We start from the raw sequence: 11,529 nt of genomic DNA on the forward strand, positions 1-11,529 counted from the left end.
TGGCTCAGAGGTTAAGAGCACTGACTGCTCTTCCAGAGGTCCTGAGTTCAATTCCCAGCAACCACATGATGGCTCACAACTATCTGTAATGAGACCTGGTGCCCTCTTCTGGTGTGTGGGTATACATGGAAGCAGAATGTTGTACACATAATGAATAAATAAATTTTAAAAAAAGACTAAAAAAACCCCACAAAAATAAACAAATAAAAACTAACATTTTTATATTAGCTCAGTCTTATCATTTAAACAAAAGTAGAGATTGAAATACATGTTCTTGTAGGTTGCTCTTTTTATTTAATATAACATAATAAATGGTTACATATACATTATTTGATTAAAGTATAATTTTTAAAGAGCATATAAATATTTATGCAAGTTATTTTCTCATTAAGATATATTTAACCAATTATAATGTTAGGTATGTGACAATTTTAATGCTTTTATTACTGTCAATGCCTAAAACTGTTTCAAAGTAAAGCATTCTTAGAGCCTTTAGGACTTAACCAAAGGTCTTAACTGTTGCTGTGTCCTTTGACTAGTTCTCTCGTGAAAAATACTCTATTTTAGAAAACTTTCTCTAAGTTATATCTTCTCAAATGCTTTTGGAAACTACAACTGAGTAAAAATAGAATCTATGAAAACATTAAAGTAGAAATGAGGGGCTGGGGCAGCGCTCAGCAGTTAAGAGCACTGCTGCTCTTGAAGACTGTGGAAGACATCGCTGGCTGGTCAGAGGTGGCAGCCTCCCAGGGCCTAGCAGTTTATCTCAATAGCTCAGCCAGGAGCTGCCTCCCTCCAGCAAAGCTTCCTGCTGTCTACCTGCCCTTGTCTGGAGAATGGCCCTGGACTGCTGACCTTATCTAAAAGCTACCACCCACCAGCCGCCTGACTCATCTTTAGCTTGACCCTCGGCACGGTCCCCTGCTGAGAAGGCCTGTGCTAGGGGCTCTGCTATAGGACTCTACTGCCATATACTAAGTCTTGTGATAGGAGTGTGCCACTTAGGGCAAATTAGGTTTGCTCCCAGACTCCCCAATCCTGTATCTTCCTTGTACTCTGAAACACAAGTCAGCCGATTCACTGAAATCTGTCTCCATTTGCGCTCATGGGTGTCCAAAGCTTTCTGTTGCCCATCTGTCTCTCTCCCCTCTTGGCCTGGTGGCCAAGAGCCCCAGAGGGAATGAGAACCCTCCATAAAGACCAAAGTTCGATTCCCAGTGCCCACATAGTGGTCCACAGACATCTATAACTTCAGTTACCCTAAGCTATCCTGTGTGAAACCATTAGACAACATTCGCAATGCCAAGGACACGTGGACAATGCATGCAATGCTCCCTTTTCATTGGGAAAAATGACACAAACCAAGGGAGCCAACATACCGACACTGTTCACTGCGGACGGGAGACAGTTCATACTATTACTGGTATTTTTAAAGTTTTGTTTGGATATTTATGTGTGTAGTCATGTATGAGACTAATTTTGCCTACATAATAAAAGCTTGGTTCAAATCCAGATCTTCTTGCTTCAACTTCTTGAGGGCTGAGATTACAGGCAAGTAACACCATGCCCAGTATTCATATTTTTTATTCATATAAAATTCAATCTTATCTCTCTATATAAGGGTAAACATGTAGGTAATAAAAGCAATAAAAATATAAGAATAGAGCCAGTAGTAAGACAGATTTGTAAAAAATCTGTCATAAATTCTGTGTATATGCTATAGTTGGTAAACACATCTTTCCAGAAAGGCAAAGTGAAGACAGATTTAACAATTTTTGTTTTTAAAAATTCTATCTATTAACATATGCCAGGAGCAGGAAATTTAGATATACATTCAAAGACACTAATTTGGAAACACCAAACACACACACACACACACATACACACACACAATGAGAAGCATATGATTGTGAATGTGGTTTATTAGTTTATCCCTATGGATGGAAATCACATGAAGAGTGAGGACAGGGTTGAGGCTAATGCCTGTGATGCTACTCTGAAAGGAACATTTTGAATGATTCTGAAATCTTTTAAATCAATACTGCTAAAGAATTAAAAGAAGCTTTGATAAAACCTTAAAATCTAAAATTTCAAACTCTTAAGAGTAAAGCTTTATGATTCATTTCTATAACATGTGTACACACACACATGAACACGCAGCTTGGCTGACATTGACAAGACAGTTTTCAGTAAGTCAAAAGAGGAAAGACCAAGGAAACACTTTGAGGCAAACATTGTTTTTTGGGCAATATGGGGAGGCTACGGGTGGACTGTTTCAAACTTCCAGGACAAAGCAGGGAAACAGAAAACACAGCAGCCTGGAGTAAGATGGCCGGAAAATTGTAGTTCTCACTGAACGAAGAGCCTCACTAACCCTGCCTGACAGCATACAGCCACCTGCCAGTTAGCAGCAGATGACAGATGGGTGCCCTGACAGGAACTATGAGTCCTGTCCCCAGTGTTCCAGATAAACTTGCTGCTGATCTCAAGCCTCTTTGCTAAGAATGGCACACAATACAGCTGCGAGGGGTTGGTAAACTGGGTCTTTACTTTGCCTTTTGTTTTTAATTTTATTGTTTGGTGACCTAAATAATAATTTCAGACCCAGTAGAAACTTTAATAAATATATCTAAGCACAAAAATTTTATTTTATCAAAAATTCAGCTCAAGATGGATCATTGACATTTATGTAAACCACAAAACTTTAAAACCTGTTGAAGGTAACAGAAAATCCATTTGACCTGAGGTATGGCGGTATGTTTTAGATACAACACTAAAAGCCCACTGTCTGAAACATAACATTTTCAAGCTGGATTTGATTAAGATTTAAAACCAATTTATAAAGGACAGCCTTAAGAACATAAAAGATAGCCAGACAGAGAAAAATGTTTGCAAGGACAGGCTCCCACTACACAAGAGCTCTAAACACACAGCCCAGGGAAACGTAAGCAAGGGTCTTCAGACACCCGCTAGAGAAGACACGCAGATGGAGACCAGCACAGCGAACGGACGCCCCAGAGCCAGCGGGGATTGGCTAACTTAAGATACCTGTCCTGCCAGGGATGTGGAGCAACAGACTCCCTTTTCCTGCGGGCAGGAGTATAAAAATACAGCCGTGCGTAGCAGCTGCGAGTGTCCAGCAAGGACAAAGCCAGGGTCACTGTACGGGCCGGCCATGAGCTGAGAACTTCTGTCTGATTGACCGATAGACAACACTTTTACTTTCAATCAGCATGCATTTTAAGAGAAATGAGCTCTTGATCCAAGAGAAGAATCATTGCGTTTCCACGATGGCCAGTTTGCCCAGCATAAGGAGGTTCCACCTGCTATGACATGCTATGACATGCTATGACATGCTATGCGGTGACACCCGAGGTAAGGTGACACCAAGCAAGCCTGCTTTTGTTTCCTTGCTGACACTCCAGCCACTTTATAAAAGATCAGCCCTGCCATGCTCAGGACTGCAGTTTTACCTGCCTCATGAATCACAAATAAAAGCTAGCTAATTTCTCTAAACTTGTTGAAAATTTATCACTATCCAGTTAATTTTTAAGCAACACGGGTGAAGGGCACCAAACCCCATGTCATGTAACTTCTGTCTCCCCCAAACCCACTGCGAGCTGTTGGTGCGAAGCTCAATGGCATAAGCAGGCAATTTCTCATGTAACACTTATTTTGTCAGCTATGTAGTAGACTGTAGTACACAATGTAGAAAGCTGGCTACAAACACAAGGGACCACTTCTTCAATTTTAAATTTTGGACAATTCCATATATGTATGCAATGTATTGTAAACATATTTTCTCCCTCCATCTCCTACTTTTGTGTCTTCTGTTCTATCAAGAAGTCACTTTTCACCGTGAAATAGATTTACTAGAGAGACGACTGTTCCTATGCAAATCATTCATGTCATACTGACAGCAGGGCCTCCCACTCCTGGGTTCAAGAGACCCTCCTGCCGCTCATGGGCTTGGCGTCCCCAAACAGTGCCAGTGGCTATTCCCAGCCCAGCTCACAAAGCAACTGGAGCTGGCTATGGAGTTGACAGTGCCACAGTCTCACCACAGTTAGCCTGACAGAGCTCATGCTGACCTCCACCTAGCCAGGTCACGGCCAACCCGAACAACTAAACACACATCTCACAATGAGGAAAGCGTGAGGGCTGGGGATCTAGTACTTGGTATTAGAGGGCTTACATAGAACATTGAGGCCCTGGGTTTAATCCCCAGTACCACAAAACAAAAGAAAAATCAAAACCAAACCATGCTCTGGGCTAGAGCCGAACAGCAGCATGCACAAGGCTATGGGTTCAAAGCCTTGTACATCCATCCACACCCAGATACACTTACACAAACACACATATGTACATAAACACAAATACACACGTCAAACACATACAAAGAGACACACAGAAATGCCAGCAATGATCCAAAGTATGTTGTTCTGCCAGACCTTATGGTGCGTTCGGGATGAGGCTGCAGGATCTCAGACAAGGCCAACCTAAGCTGTGCATCAAGCCCTGACTCAAGCAAACACACACTAAGAACTTGTCATTCAAGAGCCAACTACATAGTGAACCAGTGTGTGAGTGTGTGTGTGTGTGTGTATGTGTATGCAAAACCTGCTCACAGACAGAGGCCAGAACTAGACTGCAATATGGATGTGTATGAACAAAGGGGCTCCTTCCACTAAAGAATAGAAGCCGAGAAGAAGCAACTCAAAAGGCCAGGAGAGGCAGCAAAAGTGCTACCATGGAGGCTTCTCACAGGTTAAGAGTATCAAGTGACCACATTATAAACCTCATTTCTCTTGTTGATTCTAAGTTCCAAGGCAACGTGATAGTTTCTTGTGTAAATTTCCTCCAGGAAGGAAGAACAACCTAGCAAGAAATACTTGGCATGCATTTCAATCTATGTTAATAAATTATCATCCCCATAAATTGACCAATACCATATTAATGCATGTGCGTGCGTGCGTGCGTGCGTGCGTGCGTGCGTGTGTGTGTGTGTGTGTGTGTGTGTGTGTGTGTGTGCGCGTGCACCTTACAATTCCTGTATATTAGCAAAGACTGTGTTTCTAAGCCCATAAGAGTTAGGAGCCCTGTTTTTTGTTATTGCTGTTTTAAGCAATGAATTTCACTGATATGATTCAATTTCATCAATGAATTTCATAACGAACATTCCCGTTTGAGGCATCTTGAACCTGAGTATTTCCTGACTAGTGCACAATTCTGTTCAAGTGGCCACATCTTTTCACACACAGTGTCCTGTGCCTGCTCTGGGAGGTTGCTCTGGAAATTCAAGCTTCAAGCAGTCCTTTAGCCTAAGCCTCCCACTTAGGAGGGACCATAAGTGAGTGCAATATGAGCTGCTCCTAACCATCCTTCCTGCTTTGTTTTTCTTTTTGTAGAGTTGGAGGCTGAACCCAGGGCATGCGCACATGCTAAGCTACCGCTGAGCTAAACCTCTATCCTACTTTCCAGTTGGAAAAGGCATGCAGGGCCATATTTTTAAAAATTAACAAAACTCTATTTCATCAGGGTGAGCACCACATTTCTTAGCAGTCAGTTTTACTCTCCTTTGGGACAGGGTCTCCTGTGGCCCAAACTGGCCTTGAACTTAATACTTAACAGTATTATTAAGTGACCACATTATAAACCTCATTTCCCTTGTTGATTCTAAGTTCCAAGGCAACATGATAGTTTCTCGTGGAAATTTCCTACAGGAAGGAAAAAACCTAGCAGGAAAACCAATATGCCATTTACTTCGCAGGTATTTCCAAGTATGTTACTAAATTATCAAATTTTGCATGGGGGTGCAAAATGACCTGAAACCCCTACTCCAGTTCCCAAGTGCTGAGATTACAGATGTGTATACAATACCAGGCTAGCTTTGCCCTTTTCAGAACTGCTTTCTCGGAGGAATGACTAATTTCTGAACCCAGCTCGCATGTGTCTCCCTACAGTCTAACCTCACGTCACTCCCTTTACCTCTGTGCCCTAGCGTCCTCCTTTTAGTAAGGGCTTCTTTTAAAAAGGGGCTGGGTGGTATAGAATCACATGGAAACTTCCAGATGTGTGTGTGTGTGTGTGTGTGTATATACACTCACATATATGATTTATTAGAGTGGCTCACAGGCCGTGGTCCAGCTAGTCCAACAATGGGCGTCTCTCAACAGGAAGTCTAGGAATCCCACAGTCGTTCAGTCCACGAGGACGGCTGTCTCAGCTGCTCTTCAGTGTGCATCACTGGAATCCCAAAGAAGCAGGCTCTGATGGCAGAGAAGGAAGACCTCAGCAGCAGGACAGATGAACTTGCCAGTGAGAATGAGGGCAAGCAGGTGAAATGCGGAAGCCTCTTTCTTCCCTGTCTTTTATACAGGCTGCTATGAGAAGGTGTGGTCCAGATTTGGGGTGTCTTCCGACCGCAAATAATCCATTTAACTAAAAATTCCTCAGAGGTGTGCCCAGTTTCTGGTTTTCAGTTAATTCCAGATGCGGTCAAGTTAACAACACAGAGCCTTTGGGACCACTGCTCACCACTGACACTTGTGCTAGTTTTTACTGTGTTTTAGAGCATCTCCCAGAGATTTTGGAGCTTGTTATTCTGATTACAATCACTCTAAACTGCTTCCCAGGGTTAAAACACTGGGTAGGCCAGCTGTTGTGGCATCAGGCCAGCGGCTGGATGGTATTAAAAATGGTATCACAATGCTGCAGGACTCAGCAAACTACGGTAATGAGTGATGGTGACACAGTAGGGAAGGATGAAAGTGTACAATAAGCTGTAAGAGGAGGAAATACACAGGGAGGATGAACTCTACTGTGAACTACACCCGAAAGAGGTCGCTAGGAAAGAGAGAAGAACGGACAAGGAAGTGATCTGTAGCTGCCATCTGTGGATGCACTTGGTCTTGGTAGTTTTATGAAGTTGGTTCCACTGAATCACGGTTTGAGAATTATTTGCTCTTCAAATGTCTTAATAAATAGCTCATAGAATATACAGTTATCTAAAATGCTTTCATTATACTGACTTTCCATCCACCTTGCTTTTTTCATGAACAATATGTAGTACTTTGGAAAGTACCAGGATAAAGTGTTTTTGTCCACTGGTGCGATGCTTACTCACAACTTGCCCTTCTCCCCAAACAAGGTCTTGCTAAGTACTCAATCTGGTCACGAACTCCTGATTCTCCTGTATCAGCTTCCAGAGTGCTGGGATAGATAGCAAACAAGGGTCAGTGCACACAACAAACAGCAAGCATTTGTTGAGTCTGTGTTGGGAACCCAGCACCCTACTGAGCTTTAGGTAGGCTTGGTGAACCAGAACCTGTCACTGCTTTCAGGTGCTCGGCCTTTACCAGGGCCAGGTGCCAATCAAATTATGGAAAACATAACTGCATACTGCATTTGCAACACATGAGCCAATAAGATACATGCTGCAATAAAAGTAAATTTATTTGTTTGTTTTAGGGACATGCCTTCGAGCAAGAAATAGTTGAGCTAAGATCTTCAAAGGAAGATGAGTCAAAGACATGATGAGGCTGTCTGAACAAAGAAAACCATGATGGGAATTTTGTGTCTCTTTTCAACACGGCCAATGACCTCCTCAAACAACGAAGCTACAATGGAAAAACCTTAAGTTATCTTTATTTTCAACCCTGGAATGGAGCAACACTTCATTCCATAAACTAAGCCGAGTGTTTCAGTGGGCTGCAGAGAAGGTAGCCTTAGAGCTGGAGAGGCTGACCACTGAGCAGAAACAGTGAAAGCAGACTGGTCATTTCAAAGTTACCTTCTGCCAAAGGTGGGGGCAGAGAGACAGAGCAAAAGGAAGTAACTGTAACACCAGATTACTCATTTGGAAACACTAAGCATGTAGGACTGAAAGCGAGGGAGCAGCTAATTTGGGAAATTCCATTCTCTCTCATCTTCCTGACTTCTCAGGCCAGGTAACTACTTAGTTTCCGTTTGGATATGTGGAACGTTGTGGCACATTGTGGCACTGGTGGCCATTTTGGTTTTACTTTTTCTTTTTGTCTGATCTGGGGGTAGGGGGTGGGGCAGCACAACAGCTTGAGTCCAAAGCAATGGCTTCCTATAAGCTGTATTTAATAATCCCCAAATGATAAACGTAGTGGTCAATTAGTCCTCATGTCACTGGACCTAGAACATTTAACAAATCACTTCAACTCTCTCTCCATTTTCCTTCTAGGACAACACATCGAGGGCTTCCCCTCTAGGCTGACTGCTCCTTCCCATCACACCTGCTGGTGACTTCACGTACGGTAAACTTCAAGGAGTGTGCCTCCTTTGTCGAAATCAACAACCATTGCTGTAAGAATTCCTGCAGCCAGTAGCCTTTAAGTTACCCTCCCACTTGGGTGGGGCCTCCTATACTGTATATGCTGATGTCAAGTGTGGGTCTGCTTGCTCTCTTCTGGCTGCTGCATTTGGTTGCTGTTCCCTGTTCGAGCTGAGCATTGTGATCTGTGAGTCTACCCCTAAATAAATAACCCTCTATTATATTCCATTCTGAACTAGTGCGGGATTTCTTTGACACGTCCTTCTTCAAACCATTATCAAACACTACAAGAAACCTCAAACTGTATCTACAGCTGGGTCTTCCTTCTTTCTCTTCCATACCCCAAGGCAAGTGGCCAATCTACTGACCTCTGCCCTCCCCCAAATACAAATGTGCACACTTTTCCATGACAGCAAGTGGCAATTCCTTCCTTTTGCTCCACTGTTTTGTGTCCTGTGAAACAAGATCTCAGCATGCCACCCAGGCTGCCTTTAAACTCCTGCCTTCACCTCCCCAGTAAAAGATGGCAGATGTACACCACATGGTACGGTCTCAATGGTCTTATTTTCAATTTGTTCTGTAACACAGGTTCCTCTGAACCACTCCTTCAACATCCCCTCTGCTCACCCCTCTGTCTACCCTTAAAGCTTAGATGGAAGTAGGTCCCTCCTAAACAACGTTAACTACTGGGTGATCTTTAGAGCCTACAACAGCCAGTGACTTCAGGATTCCCTCCTTTATTTCTACTACAAATAGGATCTGTTGTTTCATCAACTATTTCAAAGCACATAAATTAACTTGCAGAAAAGTAACTGAAAAACCTACAAACAAAACAAAGCAAAACACAAACAGAGCTGGGGCAGTGGTGGCGCACACACCTTTAATCCCAGCACTCGGGAGGCAGAGGTAGGCAGATCTCTAGAAGTTTGAGGCCAGGCTGGTCTACAAGAGCTAGTTCCAAGACAGTTGGGGCTGATACACAGAGAATCCCAGTCTTGAAACACAAAAAAACAAACAAACAAACAGAAAACAAAACAAACAAACAAATACCACCCTGAAAAAGAAAAACATGGCCCCAGAAGGCCAATTGTGATGTTCTGGAGAACAAAAGGTTATTAAATGAGCTAATATGAAAATGGTTTAGAAAATTAAGTCCAACCAGAAAAAGGCACAGAAAAACTCACATACACACCCTACCCCACCCCAGTGCAGACTCTTCCTGCCCACTGTCTATACCCCCCTAGGCCCATACATAACAAAGCCCTTTAGGATCCCCTCAAATCTTGAGCCTAAAAGGTCCCTCTGCCGTCTCAATACCGCAGGCCTTTGAATATGGGGGATCCCACCCTGCAAACTCATCTAACAACTGTTCTGAGGTGGCAAGCAACCAGCCTGTATGCTCCAGAAAAAATCCTCCTCAGATAGAAAAAGTAACCTCGCCCCACCGCCCCCAACCAAGCACTCTTCATTCCTTGCCAATTGGTTGCTATCATTTCACACGCTATGTGTTCCACATCACTTATTTCCCGGCTCTTCTTAGAACCCAGGCTCTATGACAGGAGGAGTATACTGTGCTCACTGATGTCCTATTGCACGGAAGGCACTCAGCAGATTCTAGCGGGCGGAAGCTTCAGTGCTGTCCTTTTGGTCTTTGTCTCCCTTGGGGTGACGACTTCCAAGGCTAAATGTTCCTCTCACCACCACAACAGTGTCACAACTGCATATTTACACATTAGATTTCTAATAAGATGAGGGCGTATCTTTGTCACTGTTGGACATACTCAAGGCCCTTTGAGTTTTTTTATTTTTGTTATGTTTGTTGATTTAGTTTATGTATGACTGTACTGTTGGTGTATGCAGGCCTGTGCATCATGTGTATGACTGGTGTCTACTGAGGTCAGAAGATCCTCAGGACCTAGAGTTATGGATGGTTGTGAGCTGCCACGTGGGAGCTGAGAATTGAACCCAGGTCCTCTGTAAGAACAAGTGTTCTAAACTGCTGAGCCGTCTCCCTAGTCCCTGGTTAATATTTTATGACTAAATTTACTCTGCAAACAATTAAAATCTAATCCGATTACCGTGTTATTAAAAACCTTCCAATCCTGAGTTTTCTCAGGTATAATGACTTCAAAACACCTTTAGAGAAGTAAAAGAACTTGGGAGGTTTTTATACAGAACCTTTTCAAAGCTCATTAGACTTCAAACCTAAAAACACTACGAGTTCTTTCAGTCGCACATAAAACGGACTTGCTTTCAAAGCTCTTCTTCGGATTTTATTTGACAGAGGAAATACAGCCCAAAACGGACCCCTGTAAGAGCAGGATCCCTAATCCACCCAGCACGGTTTCACATGAAAGAGGCCAGCGGAAAAGCAGCGTGGAGCCTTCCCAGTTTGTCTGGCTTTAGGAGGCTCCTCGACCTTTCAGACAGTGATCGCCAAATCCTTGCCTCAAGTCATCCACCAAAATGGGGATGGTGGGGCACCTGCACCTCTCTCCCCGCAAGCCACTGAGGAAAGAGCCTGGACTGAAAGGCAACAATCCCAGATGGCTGCAGCTCCAGAATTTCAGAGGAAATGGAGGAAGGAAAAACATTTTCAATGAACAGGTCACAGCCAAGCCTACCAAGCTTACCAGATGGACGTTCCCAGTTAACCCTGGCCTCCTGAACCGTTGGTTCGCCGACAGCGACCTGAAGTGTTGCGGTGGCATCTGGGGGTTGTAGTTTCTGTCGCAAACAGCCGGCGTCGGTAGCATTACAACTACATTTCCCAAAAGCCAACGCAAAGACGCCCTGCCCACTGACTCTGGGGTCTGGCGGTCACAATTTTTTAGATTAATCTTCAACTATATCCCATCATATTAGGGACACCATCAAGCCCTTTATTTGTTGTGGTTTTCTTGTGCGAGAAACATCTCCGGATATTTGTACTCCTTACTTTTCCTTCCCTTTCTTCAAGGCCAGCGCCACCAAACGTCGAGAACGGAAATCGCCGGGGAAGGCGCATGCGCCCCGCCGGGGCTCGCGCACGCGCAGCAGCCGGCATGGGCTGGCGGCGCGCGGTGGACTCGGGGTCCGGAGGTGCTCTGCCCGAGGGCGGGGCTCTTCCCAATGGCTGCTTGCGCGGGTCGCGTGTGCCTGGGCGGAGAGGCAGGCAGGGGGCAGGAGCGGCTCCCGGCGGTCCCGGGCGGGGACAGGGGAGGGGCTGGGGGTGAGGACCCTGTCCC

At 44.2% G+C, this 11,529-nt stretch overlaps 1 protein-coding gene across 1 annotated transcript in view; it reads right to left on the reverse strand.

The window, feature by feature from the left end:
* Cep57l1 (centrosomal protein 57 like 1) overlaps positions 1-11,284 on the reverse strand; it is a 58,092-nt gene extending 46,808 nt beyond the window's left edge. Inside the window, exon 1 of the mRNA XM_005363572.2 lies at positions 10,936-11,284. Coding sequence (XP_005363629.1) covers positions 10,936-11,058 — 123 coding nt within the window. The 5' untranslated portion in view covers positions 11,059-11,284. The remainder of the gene's footprint in view (positions 1-10,935) is intronic.
* Between the last annotated feature and the right edge of the window lie 245 nt (positions 11,285-11,529).

The sequence above is a fragment of the Microtus ochrogaster genome, linkage group LG9 (assembly GCF_000317375.1).
Source record: "Microtus ochrogaster isolate Prairie Vole_2 linkage group LG9, MicOch1.0, whole genome shotgun sequence".
Classification (NCBI taxonomy): Eukaryota; Metazoa; Chordata; class Mammalia; order Rodentia; family Cricetidae; genus Microtus; species Microtus ochrogaster.